Consider the following 24,121-nt stretch of genomic DNA (forward strand, 5'->3'; position numbering starts at 1 on the left):
GACAATATTTTTGCGACTTAAGTGTAAACAGGCTATTTCTGCTGCTTGGACTAAATTTACTTTAGGTATTTTCGGAATTTCCTTGTGAACAGAAAAGATTTGTACCTTCAGGCTCATGCACTTAAATTTTCGATTCGTAAAATAATGTTTATTCATTTCTGGAATTCACGCAAAATGAAATCTCAGCATAAGGAAACATCTTCCTATACGTAAAATGACCAGAAAAATTTCACAGATGATTGATTAGTTGTTTCAATAAAAAATTGATAGTTTCAATAACGATTGAATCAATAAAGAAATCATATTCTGAAAGATCGATATGTGCTTTAAGATCATTAAAATTGGTCAATTCTGTCGTACAAACATCAAAATTAATTAATAAATCTACTTTTCGTAGACTAGACTGAATTTATTTGCTTCGTAGCCAAGTTTTTGGCATAAATACTGTTTTAATTGAGCTAATTGAAATTAACGTGGAATTAATCGTAAAGAATTACTGGAAGAATATAATGCAACTTTTGGAACAAACATAATACAATATTTTTATTACACAATGCTAAGCTTTATCGATAAAATTTTCTGTAACAAATTTAATAAACAAATTTAAAATTATTATTTTATTTGTATTAGAAATATGCAAAGTTAAATCAATGTCTTTTCAAGTCCTTTGTAAGCATTACAGCTCAGTCAGTATTGTAAGGTTAGGTTGGAATAAGTGAGGTTAGGTTTTGTCAATTCTGGAAAAAAGTTTTAAAATCTAATTTTGTATATTTATTTCTGTTAGGTAAGACTTGCTGTTTCGATGTAGGGCAAAGAAGTCTGTCTTGACGAGTTTCTTGTTGTTTAATTTGGAGTTTAGGTTAGGTTTATATTAGAGGAAGTCGATGAATGCAAGGTCACATGATGTTACGTCAGTTTAGTATGTTTAAATTATCTTGGGAGGTTATTGAACAGAATTCTCCGCTCTCTGGGTATACCGGTTAATGCTGTACCACTGGGTTTTGTTTAAGTTATTGTTATGTGAATAGAGGTTATGTCTCTACCGGTCGCGTCAGTTGGGTTAGGTTTGGTGAGGTTATGTCAGGTGGAGGAGCGTCCATCGGGGCATTTGGACCCCTAGACGGCAGCGCGCTCCTCGTGAGCTTTCTTGACGATGGCCAACTTGGAGTGAGGGTCCAAGGCCCGGAGGGAAGCGTACGGAGGATCTCGCGTCCCGTGGAGAACGAGAGACCACTCACGGAGCCAACCGCGCTGGGGAGTCTTAGAGTTGAAGCTCGCCTAAAAAATATATTTTTTATTAGTATTGATAGCGGTTTTTATGTTGTTTTCATTAATAAATATACGCACTTCAATTATTATTTATTTTGTTTTTTTTTCACATAGTAAAAGACATGCCGCATTTATGAATATACGGTGGAAGATGCTGTTTTCTGTAGATGTTAAATTTATGACAATATCGTTAGCCCGAAATCAGTGAGATATCTCTAAAGAACATGTTCTAAGATAATCGGGCTTTGAGATGTGTAAAGGGTCTTACCAAATTGAATTATTTGAAGTAGATTATGAATGCACAATAAGTTTTTCTGGGTTATTATGCCGTGTGTCGTTCGTACTCTCTATGAAATTTAACCCAGAAAAACTTATTGTGCATCTTAACGGCCGTGAAAATCTAAGAAGTTTAGATTATGAATACCATATTTTCACATAGGTTAACTATCTGACTTCAATGTTTCATTATATAAATACATTAATTTAATTAATTAAAGTATCTCAAAATCGGAAATTTCGGATTTATCTCACTGTTGCTTCAGGCTAGCGATGTAATCAATAAAACAACAAACAAGACTGATGAATATTTTGCGACTTAAACATGAAATATTTTGCTTTTAGGACCCATAATTAAAATAATTATGGGTTTTAAAAGGCGTGGTTCCAAATACAGTCTTAAAGGACTAACAAAACATAAATTTTACTTTACTTTAAAAAACACAAAGGCCCAAAACTGACAGTTTTAAACAACGCTAATCATCAATCGTAAATTTTATATATTTTATACATCAATGATTTGTCACTGTACAATTTCAAGGGAAAAATTATTATGTATGCCGACGACATTGCACTATTCTATAAAAATCAAACAGGCGTATTAACAAACAATGACATAAACGAAGACCTACCTATGTTGACTAAATTGACAAACAAAAACTAACTTACACTTAATGAAAAAAAATGCAATATTATCCATTTTGAATCTAGAAAAAAATGTCATAAAGTAGATGCTTACATAAATAATGAACGACTTACTGAAATTGAACACGTCAAATACTTAGGACTAAAAATAGACAGACAATTGACATGGACAATTCATATCAACAATTTAATTAGCAAAGTGGCGACATTATCGAGTCTTTTTTTAAAAATCAAAAACTTTGTTCCAAAAACGGAAAAAAAATCTAATGCATGAAGCCTGTGTAAAAACTAAAATGTGTTATACGCAACTACTATGGGTAGCAGGATATCAAAATGACATAAACAGATTACAAAGCAACAATTTTTTTTATTAAAGTTAGTATATGACCTTCCATATCTAACTGCAACTAAAGAACTTTTTAAACAAACTAAGCAATTAAATATAACTGAACTCTTTCAACTAGAATCATTAAAATTTATCCATAAATTAGCCTCTAATGTAATTGTAGACGAAGAACTAAAACTTGTAAAAAAATGTAGTCAACATGGACATAATACGAGAATATCAGAAAAATATAATTTACAGCTTTGTAAAACAAGACCAGGAAAATCAAGACTAATAAACCAGGGACTAAAACTATACAATAAACTACCAGACAAAACTAAACAAAAGACTCGGACAAACTTTTCAAAAGATGTAAAAAATATTATTTTGAACAACAGAGCATGAATAAAAAATGTTTATATTATTTTTGTAAAATGAATGTAATAATCCGTAAGGGTTTATAAATAAAATTTTCAAATAAAAAAAGAAACTATTTCATAATAAGCTTAAAGATATACCAACCTCTAATAGCCAAGTACCTTGGGGGTACTCTCCCCAAGTGTGGGTAGTCATGAATGGCCACTTGGTGAAGCCATCTCTGCTGTCGTCATCATTGGCTCTTCTGCTGAGGATCATGGATCTGAAGAGATAAAGAATTGTATTAAACTTCGAATTGGATTCCAAAGCAAATAGAACGATCATTTATTAAGTTGTTAAAGAACATTAACATAGAGGGGAAGATCTACTTAGCTATAGATCTAAAAACTATTCTTTACTTGGTACCTCGGTTCTTTAAAAACGTGTAGTGACGTCAGGAACTTGGGAAGAGTAAATCTTAAAATTTATGTTTGCCTGCTATGGTGTACTTTGGTAATGAACGCGCATGAAATCTCAGAGTCCCAGGTTCGATTTCCGCTAATGTTTTATATTTTCTGAGCTGGGCTGTGTAATTTGGCAGTTCTTTATTTATTATAAAAACAAATTGTACAGCGCTGTTCTGGGCTATAGTTTAGACGATTAAGAATTATTTTACTACATACAATGCACAAACTTCCCACTTTTGTACGATCAATGTTATAAAATATACCTATAACAGAAAAAAAAACTCAAAATGTTAATGAACATAAAACTGTCGAGAAGGCAACGCAATATACCTATATTTCGATAACTAAGGCAATATCAAAATAGGGAAATATCACATACTTCGAATACCGATAAAAATATCATACATAAATTAACTTCACAAAAATCAACAGATGGAGGAATTGAAGAAATATAGATGTTCAAACATAGGCAAAATGGTGAATGTTACACAGTGTGTAAAGTGGCCACTTAAACCAGCCAATGACAGGTCATAAGCCCTGTAAATGTCTAGACATCCATATTTCCTTATTTAAGGTATCCTCCATCCCTGTTGTAATTTGTTAATATATAAATGGATTTAGAATAATTAATTGTATTTTTAAAATCAGTATGAATATTGTGGAGAAATTTTTAAAATACGTTACTATTTGGCCATGTTTGGTCTTGATAGTTGTGACGTCAAGATTAGTGACAATGTTCTAAACAAATTTAAATGGTCAGGAACAAAGAATATGAATCGTGACGTATTTGGGGCGTGGCCAATGGAATGACATTTTTTGCTGGAATTCAAAATTGCAAATTTAAAAGTATTTTTATGCTCCTAGTAACTAACAAAAAATAGTTTTTTTACGGGACAGTATTTCACAGACCTTCATTACTTTGAAAATTTAAAAAAATGTGATATTTGCCTATTGTCCCTTTAAACTGGTATCGGAGTTTTCACAATAAAAAAATCTATATGTGAGTATGAAAAATCGCACAGCAGAAAAGGGCAGAAGACAAAAATATTGATTAATTCGACATGAGAGGATTGAAAATATTCATTATTGAGGGGGTACGGGGCGTATGGATGCGTATCTAATAGGCCATTTTTACGGGAATTAGAGTTTAGAAATTGTTATATATTATTAATAATTAGAGTTAAGAAACCTATCTTGCAGTGGCGAATGGTGATTTTATTTACAGGGAAGCTATAAAAAAATATCATATATTTGTACCTACATAGAAGGTACATAATATATTGTAAGTAATAAACAATATTTTGAGTTTGTCCAAATTTTTGTAGACAAGGACTGGATTCAACTCCCCGGGGAGCTGTTTATATTAACATATTACAACAGAGATGAAGAACATTTAAGAGAAGGTAATATAGAAGTCTAGGCATCTACAGGGCTTATGACCTGTCAATGGCTGGTTTAAGTGGCCACTTTACACACTGTGTAACATTTACCATTCTGCCTATATTTGAACATCTATATTCCTTCAATTCTTTCATCTGTTGATGTTTGTGAAGTTAAAGAACTGATACCTTTATTTATGCGGGTGAGATTCATCTAATTGAATTATTTCACCTACATACTAGGCAACGCCTGAAAATATTATTTTTTCAATTTCTATACTTCTCCATGGACCAGGTAATTTATCAACAATATTTTGAGTTTGTCCAAATTTTTGTAGACCAGGACTGGATTCAAAGTGGCCACTTAAACCAGCCATTGACAGGTCATAAGCCCAGTAGATGCCTAGACTTCTATATGACCTTCTCTTAAATGTTCTTCATCTCTGTTGTAATATGTAAGTAATAAATACTATAAATTGATATTTTTCTGTGGTTCTGTGTGATAACAACAACTCTCATCCATGAAATCAACTCAAACGATGTAACTTCGGGATATATTATATTATAAAGATATAATATTAATTACTTTAATATATAATTAATTAAAAAAAAATAATAATATATTACGTAGAGTGTCATATGACATTGAATACCTAATATCGGCTGCATTCATAGTACTATTATTTATTTATTTTTTAATGAGTTATGTATTTAAGTAATGGATAATATATCAATATCTATCTCTATGTTGAACAATATCACTTTGGACATTGACATTTTCACGTCTCTGAGGAAGTTTTTCGTTACAAGATTCTCTTACTTTTTTAACATATTATTCTTTGGATATTATGTATACTAATGTGTTTTTTTATATGTACCTAATTTTACCTAATTATTTCTATATGTATGAATTAAGATATTTTATTTTGTAATGTACATATATATATGAATAAATAAATGAAATGAAATGAAATGAAATATAATATAATCACGAAGTTACGTCGATTGAGTTGATTTCATGGATGAGAGTTGTTGTATTACACAGAACCACAGAAAGATATACATTTATAGTAAATATTACTTATATTATATTATGTACCTTTTATGTAGGTACAAATATATGATATTTATTATAGCTTACCTGTAAATAAAACCACAATTCGCCACTGATTTAAAGTATACCTTAGGTATTAATCATTATAGGTACTATTGAATAAACAGTTCAATTATCAGTAATATTGATTTTGTTGGAATGGCGGAGTGATGTTTCTAATATCCCACCCACGAGTGATCGGAACGTAGATACGGAAAAGAAGTGATCGACCGTCTTCGTCGTGCTTGGTGGGTTTGATGTGTTGATGGCAGCCAGGAAAATGTTCCGCGTTGCCATTCGCCACAGCAGATACTGACCTGGTGCCCATCGGACTGGTGAGGAACAGCTCCAGGTCTCCTCTCCGCGTGGCGTTGGCGGTCACAACGGCTTGTACGTGTTCCAAGTAGTTTACGGCTGTGTCGGTTCCCATGCACGCTTCAGTCTTTATCTTCAGCAGCAAGGAGCGCCCGGAGGGAATCTCTCTGAAGAGAAATTATGGGATTAGTCGGACATAGAATCACCGGGCTGTAGCCCCGCGGCCAGTACTGCGAATTCACAGGTAAGAGGTTCGAGGTGCGAAACCAACTCTATCACTCACTGATTTCCATTTTCTCATAGTGAGTTATTTATAACTCGTAGGAAATTCCCCCCAAAATTTAATATTTGGATAAATCGAAGGAGTACAACAATTTCTTTGAAAAAAATCTGAGATTCTGTATGCTCTCACGGGCGTATAGAAAGCATGCAAGCACGCTATTAGTACGTATATTACGTACTAGCAAAATGTTATCTACCCTCGTGACAGCGTTTATAATTTTAGCTTGGTTTTTATTTGCTTCATCATCATCATCATTCCCTTTCCGCACCTAATGGTGCATAGGGCGCTGCATTGGTGTACCAATCGCAGCGTATCTTGATCATTTTTTTTGTTACATGAAGGTAAGATGATCAGTCTTACGCTTCAGGTACCAGTCCAGGGACTATGAAATATTCTAGTGTGAAAACACCCTTTTAAATAAATATTTCATATCAACCATGCCGGGAATCGAACCCGAGACCTCTTGCATGGCAGGCTAACGTGCTGTCCATTACATATTTATTTGCTAAGGCAAAATAATTTAAAGTAAACTTAAATTGAGCCTTCCGACGACCTAAGATGCGCAGTAAGTCTAATTTGGTTAAACTGTGACACATGTTACATATTCTGTTATGGTCCATTAAATATAGCTTGATTAGAATGACAGTTTTCAGTAAAAGTGACGAAATAATTTTGTAGTAACGTCTAAGGAGTGATGAGGATTTGTTCTGCGTACTGCCAGGGTTTTCGAAAATACCCGCGTACTGAGAACTTTTTACAACTCCTTGGTGCCAAGTAGACTCGAGAGTGGCTCGATCGGACGATCGAGCCACTCTCGAGACGGAATGAAAAAATAATTCATTTGTTGTTGTTCATGAAGAAAAGTCTTATTTTTTGTAGAATAATTGTTTAAAACATACTATAATAGGCTTGTTTTTGCGTTTTTATATCAATTTTTGGAAACATAGTTTGTTTGCATGAAAAAATGATAAAATCGATTTGATCGGTACATGATCAGTGATCAGTACTTTCCCATCACTAGTCATATTAGTTAGGCAGCTATCATTTTAATCAAGCTATATTTTAAGGACTATAGTTTTACATTAAGCGGTAACTCATTGTGCCAAATCGGCAAAATCTCGTATATTGCACAGAAAAATTACCCAAACGTTAATAGGGTAACCCACAACCATACCCAGAGTAATCTCCATCTTAGAACAGGCTGAGCCATGTTAGATGGAGACTATCATAAACAGAGAACACTCCGTTTTCATTTTATATTAATTAGTTTTCTATAAATTCCCTGTTATTAAATATGTATACTAATTTTATGCAATAAATTTATGAAATAAAAAATAAAATAAAATAAATACTCTAAGACCATACTTTTATTATTATTTCTATAACTTTGGTGCTGTTAGTCTCACTAAATATTAAACAATTTAAACCTTATTGACGAGATTAAGTACTATCAATACAGTACATATCAATATTCCTACAATTAGGTTTAACGAACATGAACTACGCATATTCTGGTTTCATATTATAACCGTATCACTATCATGAAAAAACTAAGTCATTTGTGTTTGTTTGACTAAAAAATCAAAATGGTCGCATAGATCAAATACCGTAGTACACAGTAAATCTCAATACCCACATATTCACTTTATTTATTCATACATGATTTATTTTGTATCGGCCTCGTGGTGTAATGGTCAGAGCGTTTGCCCACCAAGCAAGAGGTCTCGGGTTCGATTCCCGACATGGTTGAAATAAAATATTTTTTTTAAAGGGTGCTTTTATACCAGAACATGTTATAGTCCCTGGACTTGTACCTAAAGCGTAAGACTGATCATCTTCTCTTTATGTAACAAAAAAATGATCACGATACGCTGCGATTGGTGTACCAATGTAGTGCCCTATGCACCATTAGGTGCGGAAAAGGAATGATGATGATGATTTATTCACTGTGTACTAATTCTAGTTCATTCGAGCCACTGTTGATTTATTTGTGATTCACTGTACCAGATCTAGAGTACACATTGGATCATTTTCCACTGTTTATAAAAACCGTTGTTACTCTTTATATTGTTAGTAAATCTAAAAAATATAATAATTAAGCTTCAATAACACCAAATTTAAGCTTTCGTGATCAAATTATCACGTAATTACAGCCTTCCAAAAAAAAGTAATCCCCTGTCGGCACCCTGAGCCTACATAATATTATTTGAGAATCTGACAAGAATGGCTTTTTTCGAATTAGGCATTTCTTATTGTCACTTTTTTATAGACAAACATTCGCACAAAGCTCATTCGAGAAAACCCTTAATATTGATTTATTCTACTCGGGGAGTTCATTTTAATACTCTGCTTTACTGCTGTAACCTTAATGGTAGAGTTCAATATGTTTTAATAAAGCCATTAATAAAGTAATTTCGTCTTACTGCGATCCAAGAAGGGAGCCAGCTTCACAGTGGTACCTCGCGGGAACCGTCCTCCAAGGTTTGGCAAGGGAGACCATAGCACCAGCATCCAGTACACCGAACCCAAACAGGTGGTTGAACTCCAGGCCGACTCCATTCATCGTCCAGTGGAAGCGGCCCTGGAAACAAGGAGATTTAAATAAATATACAGATCTGTTGGACATGGGGGTGCTTCATGACATACTCAGTGGACGCCTTGATAGTCCGGCTCTTTTGTCGGAGTTATCATTAAATGTCCCCGGCTACCGCACCTGTCACACGTCGAGCTCTCTATTTCATGTGCCAGCAGTTCGTACGAACTATGCCTAGAACTCTCCACTTATACGTTTTACTAGTGAATATAATTTGAAATTTCCCCTTATTGATCCATTTGATTGTAAAAAAATAACATTTAAAATGCGCGTCTTAAAACATACTTTTTTGTCTTATACTTAGTTTCAATAATAAAGTCTTATTTTATCTTATTTTATTTTATTTTATTACATTTTATCTCTAATTCTTAATATTTTAAACATATTTATATTTTTGACACTTGACACCCTCATTCCAATATAACACCCACTCACCTACACTCACACAAACACACTAGTATGTATTGTACGTGTATTTAATGTATTTCTGTGGATATCTGTCATTGGTTTTATTCTCTGTATATGTTTTTTGTTATATTTTTGTTACATGTATTACTGTTGATATCCCCAATAAATAAAATAAAAAAATAAAATCTGGACAAGATTTCTCTAGAACTACAGGATTAAATGGCCTGTGTTGACGAGTGATAGAGCCGTTGTGTGATATCGCCTTTTTGCGACATTTCTTAGATTGAAAAAATGATTGAAGATAAACATTATTTTAGGATTTTAAGTTAAATAGGGTTGTTTAAATAAAAAATCATTCAGTCTACTTACTTTAGCATCAAACAATGAGTTTCTCTTTGAGGTGAGAACTGTCAGGTGTTGAATGTCCCTCCAGGTCAGTTGAGTACTAGAACAGTAATGGTTCAAATCAAAATGGGACACTTAGCGTGCATTAATTAGAATAATGTGATATATTTATCATCAAACAAAACAATTTAAAGCCTTCATATCATTATGCTTTTCGACAGCAAAACTTTTCTTAATCAAAGTGAAAATGCCTCTCAAAGCACAAGCAGTTTTGTCTTTTTCCCAAGGTATTAAAGTCCACACAAAAAATAAGTAAATAAGCTTTGTGTGGAAAATAACATAATTGAAAAATTATCGTAATTTTGGCGAATACGCCTAGGACTTACTTGGCTTCCAAGGCTAGCGCAAACACTCCAGCGGCCTCAGGAGCAGCAGCACTGGTGCCGGAGTGTGTAGTGGTACACTTGCCATACAAATCCGTGGTGGCCACACCCGTGGCTGGGTCCTTAGCTCCATTGCTGAAGGTGGAGGCCAAGGTACTGGAGCAGGATTCGTCGTAGTGCGCGTTCTGCCCATCATTAATTGCGCTGCAAGGAAACAAGAAGATAAGAGAAGTTCTTTCAGGATATTATGAAACTGGACTTGTCGTGAATGAGCGGTAGTTAGCGAAATGTGTCATCCATTTTCGTCTCACGAGTACCAACAAGTGCACTTGCCGGTTTTTATCCCGTTTTCAAATATGTATTATAAATTTCTCTATCACCCACTGAATTTCTTCAAAGCCATGGACAATACTCCCGGTTTCGTGTACCTCAAACAGAAGTTCCCTAAAATTAGTGATGAAAAAATTAAACAGGATTGTGGGTCCACAAATACGATCACTACTGCATGATGAAAAATTTAAAAAACTATTGAAACCACTGGAAAATAGAGCTTGACAAACATGTCACTCGCAGTTACTAGGTGAGTCAGAACGTTCGAATATCGTGCATTTTAGAATGGAGAAAGTATTAAAACGTCTGAAATTATACATGCCTGTATCTTGGAAACCTTGAGTGATAGGGAAAACGAGATATCGTATTTGAATTCAGGAAAAAAAATACTGTCAGAATCACATATTTTTCTTTTTGAGACAAAAAAGGTTTTTTTTTGCCCAGTGAAATTAGACAATTACTGTCCATGACCGTGAAACTTCAGCTGGTGGAAATAATCAAACCTGTTGATGGAGACAGTCCACATAGAAGCTGCGTATCCATCACAGTTACAGTCATCGTCCTCTCCTCCATCTCCACTAGCCCAAACGTAGATGTTGCCCAACCCGTTACGACCCTGTGGAAAAATTTAACAAATAATGTACTCATAAAATTAATTTTAAAAAAATGTTTTTACATATTTATTTTTAACAACTTTGTATTCAAATTTAAATTTGAAATTTTAGATTTTTTTTAATACTAGAAATTAAATAAATAATGTATTAATAAATAAATAAAAATTCAACTTTGTTTTGAACCACTTATTTTTAACACTTTTGTTTTAAAATATACATTTTAAAGAATATATTACAACATTTTTTTATACAATGAAATGAAAATAAACCAGGTTGTGGTCCCGTGGGTAATGTCGCAAACTCACGGATCAGAGGTCCAAGGTTCGCAACCCGCTCTACCACAACTTGGTTCCCATTTTCTAATAGAGCGTTATTAACAGCTAGTTAAAAATGCCCCCTAAAATTGAAATATTTGGGTAAATCATAGGAACGAAAAAAAATAATTTTTAAATCTTTTTTTGTGTTATTTGGGTGTTTCGTGCCCTGTAATTTCTAGGTTAATGCAAAATCCGTAGTTCGAAGGATCTTAAATCTCTTTCGAAAAATCTTAATAATTATATAATTACCGACCGGTTTCGAAACTATTCAAGCTTCCTTATAAAAGTTTAATCAAGATATGAATGTTATCCTATATTCGAATTTTAACAATGTCTATTAAATACTTTAATCTAATACATACGGAGATAATAAGTCAAGTCTTTGTGTTATGTAGTATTTTGTGTTTAAGTGAAGGGTGGGGGTGTTGAAATTCGGTCGTTTGCACTTCTAAAATTAGACGGGAGTGGACTATCGCTTTTTTACTTTTTATGATTTTTAAGTTGTCTAATTGAAATGTTTTATTTTCAACATGCAGAACCCTTAACCCAGTGTTTCTATTAAAATGATACTTTTGATACTTTTATCAGACGGTTTTTAAATTCGAAAAATAAGAAATTATTTTGGCACCTTAAGTGTCCTTTTACTCTTATATAAATAATGTATTTATACAATATTCCACCCAGTTTAATATTCGACAAACGGTTTTGATGTTTTGATTTCGACTTCATTGCACTGGTTTGTGAAAGGTACACTACTGTATGTAAAGCCAATGAGACAATTTTCGCTGACGTTTGTTATTAAAAAAATAATCTAAATGATTGAACCCAAAAAAATATTTTTGTGATGTAAACTATGTTCAGTACTAGATACAACAGATAAAATTAAATATCTTGGTCTACACATAGACTTATACTTAAAATATAAAAACCATATTAGTGAACTAGTTAGAAAATGTATACACATATTTATTACATTTAGGAATATTTTTGTACCTCAGAGGCAGACGGATGCAAATCCAGAATTTGATGAAATGACATTTTGATTTACGTATCCAGTTTATGATCATGTCCATTGATTTTGAAGAAACGTAAGTCTTTTAATTAAAGAACCAATGTATTACGAGTAGTAGTAAGATACTGAAAATATAGATAAATGCTATAAATGATTAGAAATCACTTAGAGAAGTAGATTCATTAGGCTATTGTTCAACATTTGACATTTGGATTTGCATCTGTCTGCCTCTGAGGTACAGATTTTAAGATTTAATATTTAAAAAATGGCTTTTTACTCAATTTTACAATATTTATTACAATATGGTATTGTTGGATGGGGTGTTGTATATGACAATATATAAAACCGTTTAAAAAATTACAAAGATTTATTATCAAAATAATTTTAAAATAATAAACGAATCAGAGATGTAAAAGTCAATCAGATACCAAAATTAAATTAATAATAATATTTGGCTGATTTGTATATAGCGCAATTTTTGTAAAAAATCACCTCAAGGGCGCTTTACAATTGTATATCTAAACTTACATTCTAACTAAACTTAAGTGATACATTATATTTCCAGATTTAAAATTGAGGGTATGATAGTTTAAAGACGTGGGATTTTAGTTGGGATCTGAACTGACTGGGACTGTCGATGATTCGTAAGTTTGAAGGCAATTGGTTCCAGGCAGAGGGGCCGGCGGCGGCAAAAGCACGATCTCCAAATCTAGTGTTTGGGGAGCGCCGGCTTTCGACAAGTTTTCCTCTTCCTGAATCAAATGCTGACCTAAGAGTAGATTTTCTTTGACGTGTATTTTCCCTAATACAAAGGTCCGATAGGTATTTTGGAGCCATTTCATGAAGGGATTTGAATACTGTCACAGCTTGTATTTTATTCTCTCTGGGCTTTTTAACCAGTGCAAATCTCGAAGATGTTGTGAGATGTGAGAATATTTTTTTACTCCCGTAATAAGCCTTGCTGCTGATCTAATTCTTAAATTCCACTCCAGTCATGGTCAAAATAGTTTTGTTTTTAAAGGAATAACAAAATATGATAATCTCCCCAATGAACTTTAAAGTATAAAAACTATTAAATAACTTAATAAAGTAAAAGAATTTTGATTAAATTAAATAAAAAACGAATTACCGAAAGTACTAATAGTCATTAAAATAAATGAATATTTATGAAAACTTTATCTTACGTAAAAATGATTAAATTTATGTAAGGTTTATTAAAATTATTTTCCAACACAGCTTGATAAAATTATATAATATATAACTCTTAACCTGCGCCATTGTTAATATCTAAATACCCGAGCCTAAATGCCTTAAATTAAAAGCAAAACTTTCTAATGAGTCGTTGTTCGTCTTCTCGAGAATTCTCCCGCCAAAGAATCAAACAAACCCTTAACAATTTGAGAAATGTTTTCAAATTCCCAACTCCGCAATTTGTTCTGCGATGGGTGAAAATTTGAGAGCATTAAATTAACACGAGCTTAGTCTAAAATTTAGACTAAATACACTGGGGTGGTTGGTTGTCTCCGAGGGCGGAGGCTCTCACACGGCATGGGGGTCCGCGAACTCGTGACGAAACATTTCTAATTTATGACAACTTTGACAATTCTCACATAGTCAGAAAATGATTAGTTTAGAACAATCTCTCTTGGAGTGAGTGTGATTCAAATTTCGTAATTAAAACTCGATAAACCGAAAACTAAAATTACAAGACATATTATTTTTAGTCTATTAACCTTTAAGCGATTATGAATTCCCAAATGTTTTTCGTAAACGGCGCTAAAAATTCCTTTGGAGACGGTGCTGTTACATCGTACAAAATTTTGTAAAATAGGCACATGTGTATATTTGTAATATATACATATACGATTATGTATATATATTTGTAATATACATATATACGAGTATATATAAATAAACCGTTAATTATTGTACCATAATTTGTAAAAATAATAATATAATTGGGGCCTGTTAAAGCAAAATACGACGGCAATTTTTAAACAAATAACATGGACATGTTATTTCATTTTTGTATACTATCTAGACTCATGCGACGTCATAGCCACGCAACGGTCTAAATATTAAACCGCACTGCGAATATCGTTCTAAGTCTATATCAATAGTCTATCAATTAACAAAGTGTAAAATAAATATATCTGAGGGGACTTCAAGTTCACCTGGAAATAAATTCACACTATCAGCTGACCTAATATCGTATTAAGGACAATGCAGAAACGAAATAACACATTTCAAGTATGTAAACAATTTATTACGAAAACACCTTAAATGCTGATGACAAATTATTGGTGATACGAGCGGTTTTTAAATCGCTGAGAAACACGGAGTTTGTACAAGAACTCAAAATCTCACCAGGAAGTAAAATGAACATTGGACAACATACAAGTGATCACATCCTTAGTTATAAAGATAGTTCGGTCAGCCACGGTGAGTTCTAACATGCAGTCCAGTTCAGTGCTCAGTGAGTCAACATAAAACGTCTTCACAGTTACTCTCTCTGTTAACCTATTTGATCAGCATGTAATAAATTCACTTCAACCCTCAACGACGTTCTCTTCTGTCAACTTCCAACTGGGTAGGAGCTCTCATGTTTTTCTCAAACATCAAAATCCTACATATCTATCAATAATCCGACTTCTCCAGAATGATTTTTCTGTAGTTTATCTTAACTAACCAAATGCAGAGAAGTTTCCTAAAAATGCCATACTGCTAGGCTATCCCGCCAGATTCTCACACAATGAGAACGAAGAAGAACGTTAGAAGAACATATTAACTTTTGCAGTAAAAATAAGCCTTGTACATAAGAAACGAGCCAAATACATAAACATACTGTTGTTGCTCCAGTTCTTGATTATTCCATCCCTGTGAGGCTAGTGACTGATTTATAATTAAGATACAAGTTACGAAGATGCAACGAAAGCGACGAACCCTGTCATTGGTTTTTTTTGCCCACAGTCCCAAATGTCGTTAAAATATTTTGTTTTGGATATTTTTGGTAAATAAAGGACCACCTATTAAACTCGAAAGACAATAACTCCCTGGAAACTGAGCAGTTTATAAACCGAGCAGCCAAATATGTGATAAAGTGTACGTTGATAAAAATGGCACACAAAATTAAAATTACTGTTGAACATAAAAGAGCGTGTAAACTTGGGCACCCTGAAAAATCTGCAATATCGTAACACTTTATAGACACAGGGCATATTTTTGCCTTCGAACCAAAGATTTCGCATAAACTTAGGAATTTCAGTGCATGAATAATAAAAGACGCAAATGAAATACACAAACACCCAACCCAACGAGCTGAAATTAAACACAACATGGTTCCCATGGTGGCACTACACACTACAAAATTGACACGGAATGTGTCTGCTGCCGACTGCGACACGATACAAATTACTAGTACATAAACACATATTTTTTTCTAAAAAACACACAGTTTACCCTGAAGTGGCTCCTGCAATGGTAACCGAACGTCGGAACGAATTCAACGGGATCACCCAAAAAGATACGTTTTGATAACAGTGACCGAGAAAACCTAATTTAAGTCTCACTTGTCTTTAATTTCTCAAATGAAATGCTTCAATCAAGTTCGGTACCTCGTTGACTCCTCGTACGATGGCCCTCATGGTGGCGTTCCTCGGCCCGTCCACTGTCTTGCCGTCGTCCGTGGGCCCCCACGAGGCGCTGTAAATGTCTATTTTGTGCGGCTCGTGGCCCATGGAGTTGGCCTCTATCAGGTCCGTCATGTAGGGCTGGTCTAGCATCCTGATACCTGCTCGGTCAAACAATATTCGATTAGCAACTGACACAAGTTTTAAAAAAATCAAATTTTCGATTTACTTTGTTTTATTTTTTATCTTGTTTTGATTACATTTAGGAGCACACACTATTTAGATATGAATATATTTTGTTCTATGTTAAAATATATTCAAGTAAATGGCTATTCTTAAATTTAAATTGTATTATTTAACTCGATTTTCCTACTTTTCAAAAAAAAAATATTTTAAATCATTTTATCTAGTTTTGCTGAGTTTTTTTTCCTTTTCTCTTTTCTAAATAATATTTTTAATTTTTCAAAGCATCAAAAACAAAATAATATATTAATTTCTTTCTATGTATACAGTATCATGCCTGTACTTTTTTATTTGATTCTTAATTAAAACTAATGTCTGAGCACCCGATGACAAACTATTTATTTTAAAAATTTTTAAATTTTTACTATTAATAAAACATATAATACAAAAATTACATATTATACTCCCAGGAGTTATTAGAAACTCATTTGGGACCGTACATAAGAAAAAACATTAATATTTAATAGTTTATCGGGACAAAATATGTTCCAATACTATGTTTTCTTTTTATAATATATTCACATTGTAATAATATTGTTTATTGTTTTAAAACCATAATAAATATAATAAAAATTAAAAATATCACTTTTATTTATTTTTTTATTTAGTTCTATGATTAACATAGTCTAATATGTATTTACAACACAATATTTACATCTATACTTATTCTAACATTATTTATCACTATTATACACTTAATATCCTAATTTATAATATTAACTGTTTGATATGTACATTTTCATTAATTATATTCACTATTTACACTATATACTACCTAATATTTTTCACATATATACTTTTTACATTTAATTTTAAATATATTTACATTAATTTCATTTTTTATGCTTTCTGGCATTTCCTCAAATAGTTGTATTCCCTTGTATGATGATTCTGACACTCACTCACTTTTTTTCAGTTTTGTGGCATATTTTTGCACAGATAATTCACAGATAAGTTTAGTTAATGTTTTAAGGGTCATTCTTGTCAACTTACCCGCAATTTTGGAGTCGTAGGCCACCCCAACCCCACAGACCCCATTGTCCCGAGCGGCAGCCACCTCCCCGGCGCAGCGCGTTCCGTGGCTGAAAACATCAATTATAACGGTAATTCAATTATTTATCGAAAGGTCGATTATTTTCCACTACTTCCAGGAAACAGTAATTGCCTATTTTCTTTAGGGAGAACGAGAGGTTCGTATTAATGAGTAATTAGATCCCTTGGGTATTACAAAACTGACGAAAATTAATTACCGTATCATATTGTCGAAATTATGAAGATCTTTATTTTTATTATTAAGTTCACTCCCTGGCGGTACAAATTTGTCCAATAGCTCAATCACAAATAACTATCGACGTGTTAATAACTGACGTGATAACAATTTCTCAACATGGCTGTTTATCGTATTCGCCATCACAATAAAACATCCGTGAACACCTAATATTAAATGTCAAAATATTTACGTTTTGCGACGTATAATCCTGCTGCGTAATCAAATATTTGAGAATTTCACCAGTGTAAATATGGAAAATATTCCTAAACTGCTATTTTTATTAAGTTATTTATTATTTATCATGCTATACTGCTGGGCAAGCCAAATGTCAAGAAAAGCAGTCGCCATTGTAATTGTAATTTAAACTTATAATGTAAGAAATCAAACACTGATTTGAGTCTACCGAACACTTTATTTTATTTTTACAAATATAAAAACTTTTTTTTTCAAAAGTTTAAATATGGAGTTCTCCAAAATAAAAACCAAATCAATCAATTACAATTGTAATTCAATTCTCACTTTTTTGTATTAGGTACTCTTTACTATTTTGCAAATACAATATATTATCAACAATATTTTGAGTTAGTCCAAATTTTTTCAACTTTCAATTCAACTCCCTGTTATATTAACATATCACAACAGAGATGAAGAACATTTAAGAGAAGGTAATATAGAAGTCCACGCATCTACAGGGCTTATGACCTGTCAATGGCTGGTTTAAGTGGCCACTTTACACACTGTGTAACATTCACCATTCTGCCTATATTTGAACATCTATATTCCTTCAATTCTTTCATCTGTTGATGTTTGTGAAGTTAAAGAGCTAAAACCTTTATTTATGCGGGTGAGATTCATCTAATTGAATTATTTCACCTACATACTAGGCAACGCCTGAAAATATTATTTTTTCAATTTCTTGAGAACTTGAGACGTCACTCGCGGAGTAATTTCAGAAATACAAAATTTAAATAAATCATAGCGCTAATAATACGATACATGTTTTTTTTTTTTTTTTATAATATATGAAAAAAAAAAACACTAAACTTCCTCATTATATTGTGAAAAAATATTTCATTGAAAAGTATCTAAATATGTGATATTTTTTATGTTTTATTTTATATATGTTTACTAAATATTTTTTCCAATGTGTTACAAAAAGAATCGTGGTAATACTCATTTCTCATCGCATTGCAAGAATACATATTTTTGAATTAAAATAAAAAAATATATAAAATTTTTTACTTTTGAAATCAAAATGTCAATCTGAATATTACCAAAAATACAACTTGATCATTAAAAAAAATAAGAGGTAAAGTATCATATGTAGACTCGCGTTACATCACAGCCACACATGAGTTAAGAAGTGTTCGTTTTAATATAAAATATGAATTCACTCGCCAAGTATTCCGGTTCCATTTCACATACAGAGCTGTTTTCTTAATCCACCCGGACGCGGAAAAAGGTTTTGAATTTATTTATTTTAATAAATATGATGACAAAATATACATAATTCAAATAAAGAAATAAATGATAACAAATAAATTATATAAAAGGGTTACTTGCCATAGTTAGACAGTTAAAGTAACTTTATATTCATGTGATAATTTGATGAATATGTAATATAAGATATAAATAAATAAAATATTATAATAGTGAGCGCTGAACAACTCAGAAATTATTTCAACAGAGAGGGGAAATGCTTTGTAAGTCTAGGCATTTACAGGTCTTACAATAACCTGTCGTTGGCTGGTTTAAGTGGTCATTTACACACCGTGTGACGTTCAGCATTCTGCCTGTGTTTTAATATCCACATTCCCTTAATCTATCGTTCTCTAAAACTCTACGTTACAATAAACTTCAATCTTTCAATTTCATAAATTAAAAAAAAATACTTGTTTCTTTTTATTACCTTAAACTTGTTTTTTATTTTTTACTATTATATCAAATTGCATCGTAGTATTGGCAAATACGCATTTCATGGATACATATTTTTATTTCTTATTTTTTCGTGATAATATATGCTTGCTTGTTTATTAATTTAACTTAAAAATGTCTTTCTTGCTTACCGTAACACTTTATTTATTGTTTGCTTTACAGAATTTATTTCATAAGCTTATATCTTTGCATTTTTTGTTTATATGCTTACTGTTTTTTCTTGCATACCTTTGTTATTATTGTTTTTTTTTTACTTTGTAAAACTTTTTATCATATCCTTTTTAACTAATTTCACTTTTTTTTTCTGTACATTCTGTTTATTATTTAGTATGTTAGCATGTATTTCATTTTTATTTTTTGTAAATGCCTTTTGGGCGTTAATGAACAAAAATAAATAAATCTCAAGATGATTTTAAACGAAAATATGAAAATAATTATTCGCGCTTTTATAATTTTTTATTGAAAAATGCAATTTTTACGTTTATTTTCAATTAAAATTTTTACAAAACTTGGTTTGCGGAAACTTTACACTATATTAATATTTATCAAATTAGGTCATTTTAACAAAATCGTGTACAAAACAAAAAATACGTAAGTTATTTTAAAATAAGATTTGGGTTAATCATAAAAACGCTAATACTGATATTCGATTAAAAAAATATTGCAAAAGCAAATCTCGTCAAATGGGTAATATTGTGATTTACTGTTTTTAAACTTCTACAGAAAATAAACAGTCGTGATAATTGGATTGTTGTCTGTGATAATCTTTAAGGGTTGTTGACATTTATTTACATTCAGTGCGAATATATAATTCCACAAAATTACAATGCTGAAGTACTCTTACAAAGACGTGGTTTAAGAAACACAGCAAAGACAATTCAAATGTAAATTATTCTCTCTGTAAATTAACTCCATTTTCTGCATATCATTTTAATGAGCGTATTTATGCATTTAATAAAATTAACGACTGAATAATTGATCAAATAATGTTATTTTCAACTCAGCACACTTGTCAGCATTTCTCTAAGCATAATGGTTACGCCACATTTACTATATGTGTGTTACACGTTAAATTTATTTGCTGCCTACTGGGCCCTGGTTAAGATGTTACGATTCCTTTTGTAGATAGGCACCACATTTTTGTCTCCGGCCCAACATAATAATACTTTTCATTAAAAAAAAGTGATATTTTATTTATCATATATATGTACATTACAAAATGGAATATCTTAATTCATACATATGGAAATAATTTAAATAATAAGATAAAACTAGGTATACATAAATAACACATAAGTATACATAATACGACAGGCGCCGCAGCGCAGTTGGTTAAACGGCCAACTTTGAAACTGGGGTCGTGGGTTCGATTCCCGCCAGTTGGAAGAAAAAAAAATTGAAATATTTTTTTCTCAATTGGTCTGGGTGTTGTGGTGTGTTTTTCATTACCTCCTTCCATATCTTCCCTACCCCACCTGCCGACAAGCATTAAAAATAGAGGCTTAGCGGGTTATTCGTTTTAAAAAACAAAAAAAAAATATCCAGAAAATAATATGTTAAAAAAGTAAGAGAATCTTGTAACGAAAAACTCCCTCAGAGACGTGAAAAATGTCAATGTCCAAAGTAATATTTTTTAACATAGAGATAGCCATTTCAACAAGAATAACCATCGGCAGGTTGGTCATTTATATTGGAATGCGAAACAGTCTATGCTGTCTAAGGTAATCCGGAACATAAAAGCTAATGCTCCGCATAATTTCAGGGTTGTCAATAATACCGCGCAACAATCGAAAGAAATGCGGAGTTAAATTCACATTCCTTCTGGTCTTCCAACTGCTGTAACCGAGCATACCTTGGAGAAACTCAGAGGGATAAAGCCATGGATAATATCCGCACTCCCTCAAGTAGAGAAACCGAAGATTTTTTTTCTGAACCCTCTCCACCATAAGAGAGTACTTCAACTCACACGGTCCCCAAATCATCGAGCCACTATCTCACACTCGCCACTTTATTCAAACCATACAACAAAAAAGAAGAAAATAACAAAATAAGAACTGAATTGTCATCTTATGTACATGTGCCTTTGGAATTTTCACCGCGATCGCGAATCAGTTATTTTTGCGATCAATTATTCATTTTATCCACGTGTCGTGTAATCGCATATAATTCTCCTTCCTGACCACATAATCTGATCCTGACTGCCGCGAGAGAAGTTCCAAACTATAAGATGCCAGAACCCCATTACAAGGTAGGTAATTGCATTCATTGTATTGGGGTTCGGTAGCAAAGTAGTTAAAGATAACACATTCCGCGAACCAGACTAATTTCGAGCTTTCATCTGGCAACAGGCGAGTGGCGCGATCACATTGAAAACACTAAATAGTATACTCACTCTTCTATGTAAAAAATTTGGTACTGTAAATACTATGGATCATTTGTATATTTATCAGTTGTATTCAATAAAATTTATTTACTTATTCATTTGTAACAAGCAGAGTTTCTTAAAAAAACATTTGAAAAATAATTGTGCGAACTATAATTTCGTCGCCATTCAGCAACCCTAAAATGACAGTTTTGAGTTTAATATGCCACTCGAAGCGAAAAGTTATGTTCGTTAAGCGGAAAATGTCACCAAGGTAACTTATTTAGAAAAAAGTTTCTTAAATCCAAATTATTTGTTTTTTTACAAAACATGAAAAAAAACTTATTCAAAAATATTTCTTCAAATAAAAAATGATTTCTAAAAAAAATAGTTCTTATAATTCCTTCTCTTAAAGCTTGCATTATCGTGATTATAAACAAGCAAAAGTCAGTTAACCTCATGGGGAACTTCAACCCTACAGGAAATTAGATAAAAAAATGTTTACGCGCGGTAAAAATTAGAGCATTAAATTATAGGGCAAAGTTTCTTGAAAATGCACGAAAAAAATGTAAAAAGGTATTTTTATATAAACGAACTACTTTGAACTTCACTGGTTCATATGAATCAACCAATGATAAGAGAGCTGTCAAAGATATTCGTATTGCTTACCGTAAACGAACCAATCGACAGAACTGACAGAGAATAAGCGGAATGGAACCTCTGACGTCACAAGCGAAGTTATTTCAGAAACACAAAACTTTAAAAATCATAGCGCTGATAATACGATGTATAAAAAGTGAAAAAAAAATTTTGGCTTAGTTTAAAAGTTTAATAACAATTTAAAAAAAAATGAAAAACCACTAAACTTCCTCATTTTAGCCACCTTGCCTCTTTGAAAACCTTCCAGATAGTTTTTAATGAATCAGAAGGAAAAAGTTACCAATGGAATTTGTTAAAAAGACGCGAATGAATTGTATTGTTATAAAAGAATTGTAATGAGGCGAGATATTCCTTTATGTTGGAGCAGGCGCGGATCTAGGTGGGGGTGCAGGGGGCGCCCGCCTCCCTCATGACAGAGAACTGAATCGGCTTGCACTCCTAAACTCCCATCTCGACATTAACTATTCCGCCGAGGAAGTATTCGATCAGTTTGCCAGGAAATTTTTCTATTTATTTAAAAAGGGTTTTTTTACACTAAAATATTTGATCGTCCCAGGGCTGGTACCTGAAGCGTGAGACTGTCATCTTATCAAGATACGCCGCAATTGATGGATCAATGCAGTGCCCTATGCACCATCGGATGTGGAAAGGGAATGATGATGATGCCAGGAAAAAAAAGAAAATGAAATAGGAGAGCTCGTCTAGCATTGGCGTGCTTCTAAACCGACGACGATGATGATGTACCCCTCCCTAGGTCCTCCTCCTCAAGGTTTTTCTGAATCCGCTACTATGTTAAAGAGGGTTAATTTTTTTTCTTAGGTGTAACTACATGAGGGAGTATGGTAGTTATCCGTGGCTCTGTCCCATTGCATTCTTCCTGGGCATGCTTGAGACCAACAGTTTGCAACTAAGAAGGTTTACACTGACCCATTTTTTTTACACTGATAATAGGTTTTATCGAAATGTCGACCATTTTTTCGAGAGTATTATTTTTCATGTTCTTGGTGGTTATCGCCGACAGCCTCAGCACAGACTGTTTTACCTCCCGGCTTTCAGAACCAACCTGCCTCTGATTATGCCAATTGAAAGAGCAGCCCGGAAGCGAATATTATACCTTAATAATATCGAACCAACGCCCAAAAGTTTCTGGTTTGATATGTTGTTCCAATTTAAGGGGACATCGCCCGGGCGTGTGAAAATAAACTTCGTCAAAATGGTTCCAGATTACTAACGCATACAATTACAATTTTTGAACACACACTGTTTCACGTTGCACCGAGGGTAACATAGATATTTACCTGGCAAATTAAATATTCGTAATTCAGAATGAAATTGGATAGCTGTAATCATTTAAATACTTATACATTCGAAAATTAAAAATAGATGCTCGTTCTTAATCGCGTTTTCACATTTATTTATTTTTTAAATGAAATGATTCAGTTAAAAATTGACTTATTTTCAATTTTGCTATTATAACACCTTTTTTTCTATTTAAGCACAAAGAGATTTTTAAGTAACAACGCATTATTCATTTTAATGTATGATTAAAGTGGAATTTGGTTATCGTATTTAGAGAATTATGGTCACCAATTCTAAGAAAACACACAACAA

At 32.6% G+C, this 24,121-nt stretch overlaps 1 protein-coding gene across 1 annotated transcript in view; it reads right to left on the reverse strand.

The window, feature by feature from the left end:
• Positions 1-847: 847 nt before the first annotated feature.
• The window catches only part of amon (prohormone processing protease amontillado), a 103,866-nt gene continuing 80,592 nt past the window's right edge, over positions 848-24,121 (reverse strand). The window contains exons 5-13 of the mRNA XM_088230066.1: positions 17,277-17,365; positions 16,026-16,201; positions 10,972-11,084; positions 10,142-10,342; positions 9,780-9,855; positions 8,833-8,990; positions 6,129-6,293; positions 3,038-3,155; positions 848-1,278 (exon numbers count right to left, since the gene is read on the reverse strand). Of these exons, the coding sequence (XP_088086192.1) occupies positions 1,117-1,278; positions 3,038-3,155; positions 6,129-6,293; positions 8,833-8,990; positions 9,780-9,855; positions 10,142-10,342; positions 10,972-11,084; positions 16,026-16,201; positions 17,277-17,365 (1,258 nt within the window). The 3' untranslated portion in view covers positions 848-1,116. The remainder of the gene's footprint in view (positions 1,279-3,037; positions 3,156-6,128; positions 6,294-8,832; positions 8,991-9,779; positions 9,856-10,141; positions 10,343-10,971; positions 11,085-16,025; positions 16,202-17,276; positions 17,366-24,121) is intronic.

Source organism: Micrasema longulum, unplaced genomic scaffold, assembly GCF_059751315.1.
Source record: "Micrasema longulum isolate JH-2025_06_02 unplaced genomic scaffold, ASM5975131v1 h1tg000728l, whole genome shotgun sequence".
Lineage (NCBI taxonomy): Eukaryota > Metazoa > Arthropoda > Insecta > Trichoptera > Brachycentridae > Micrasema > Micrasema longulum.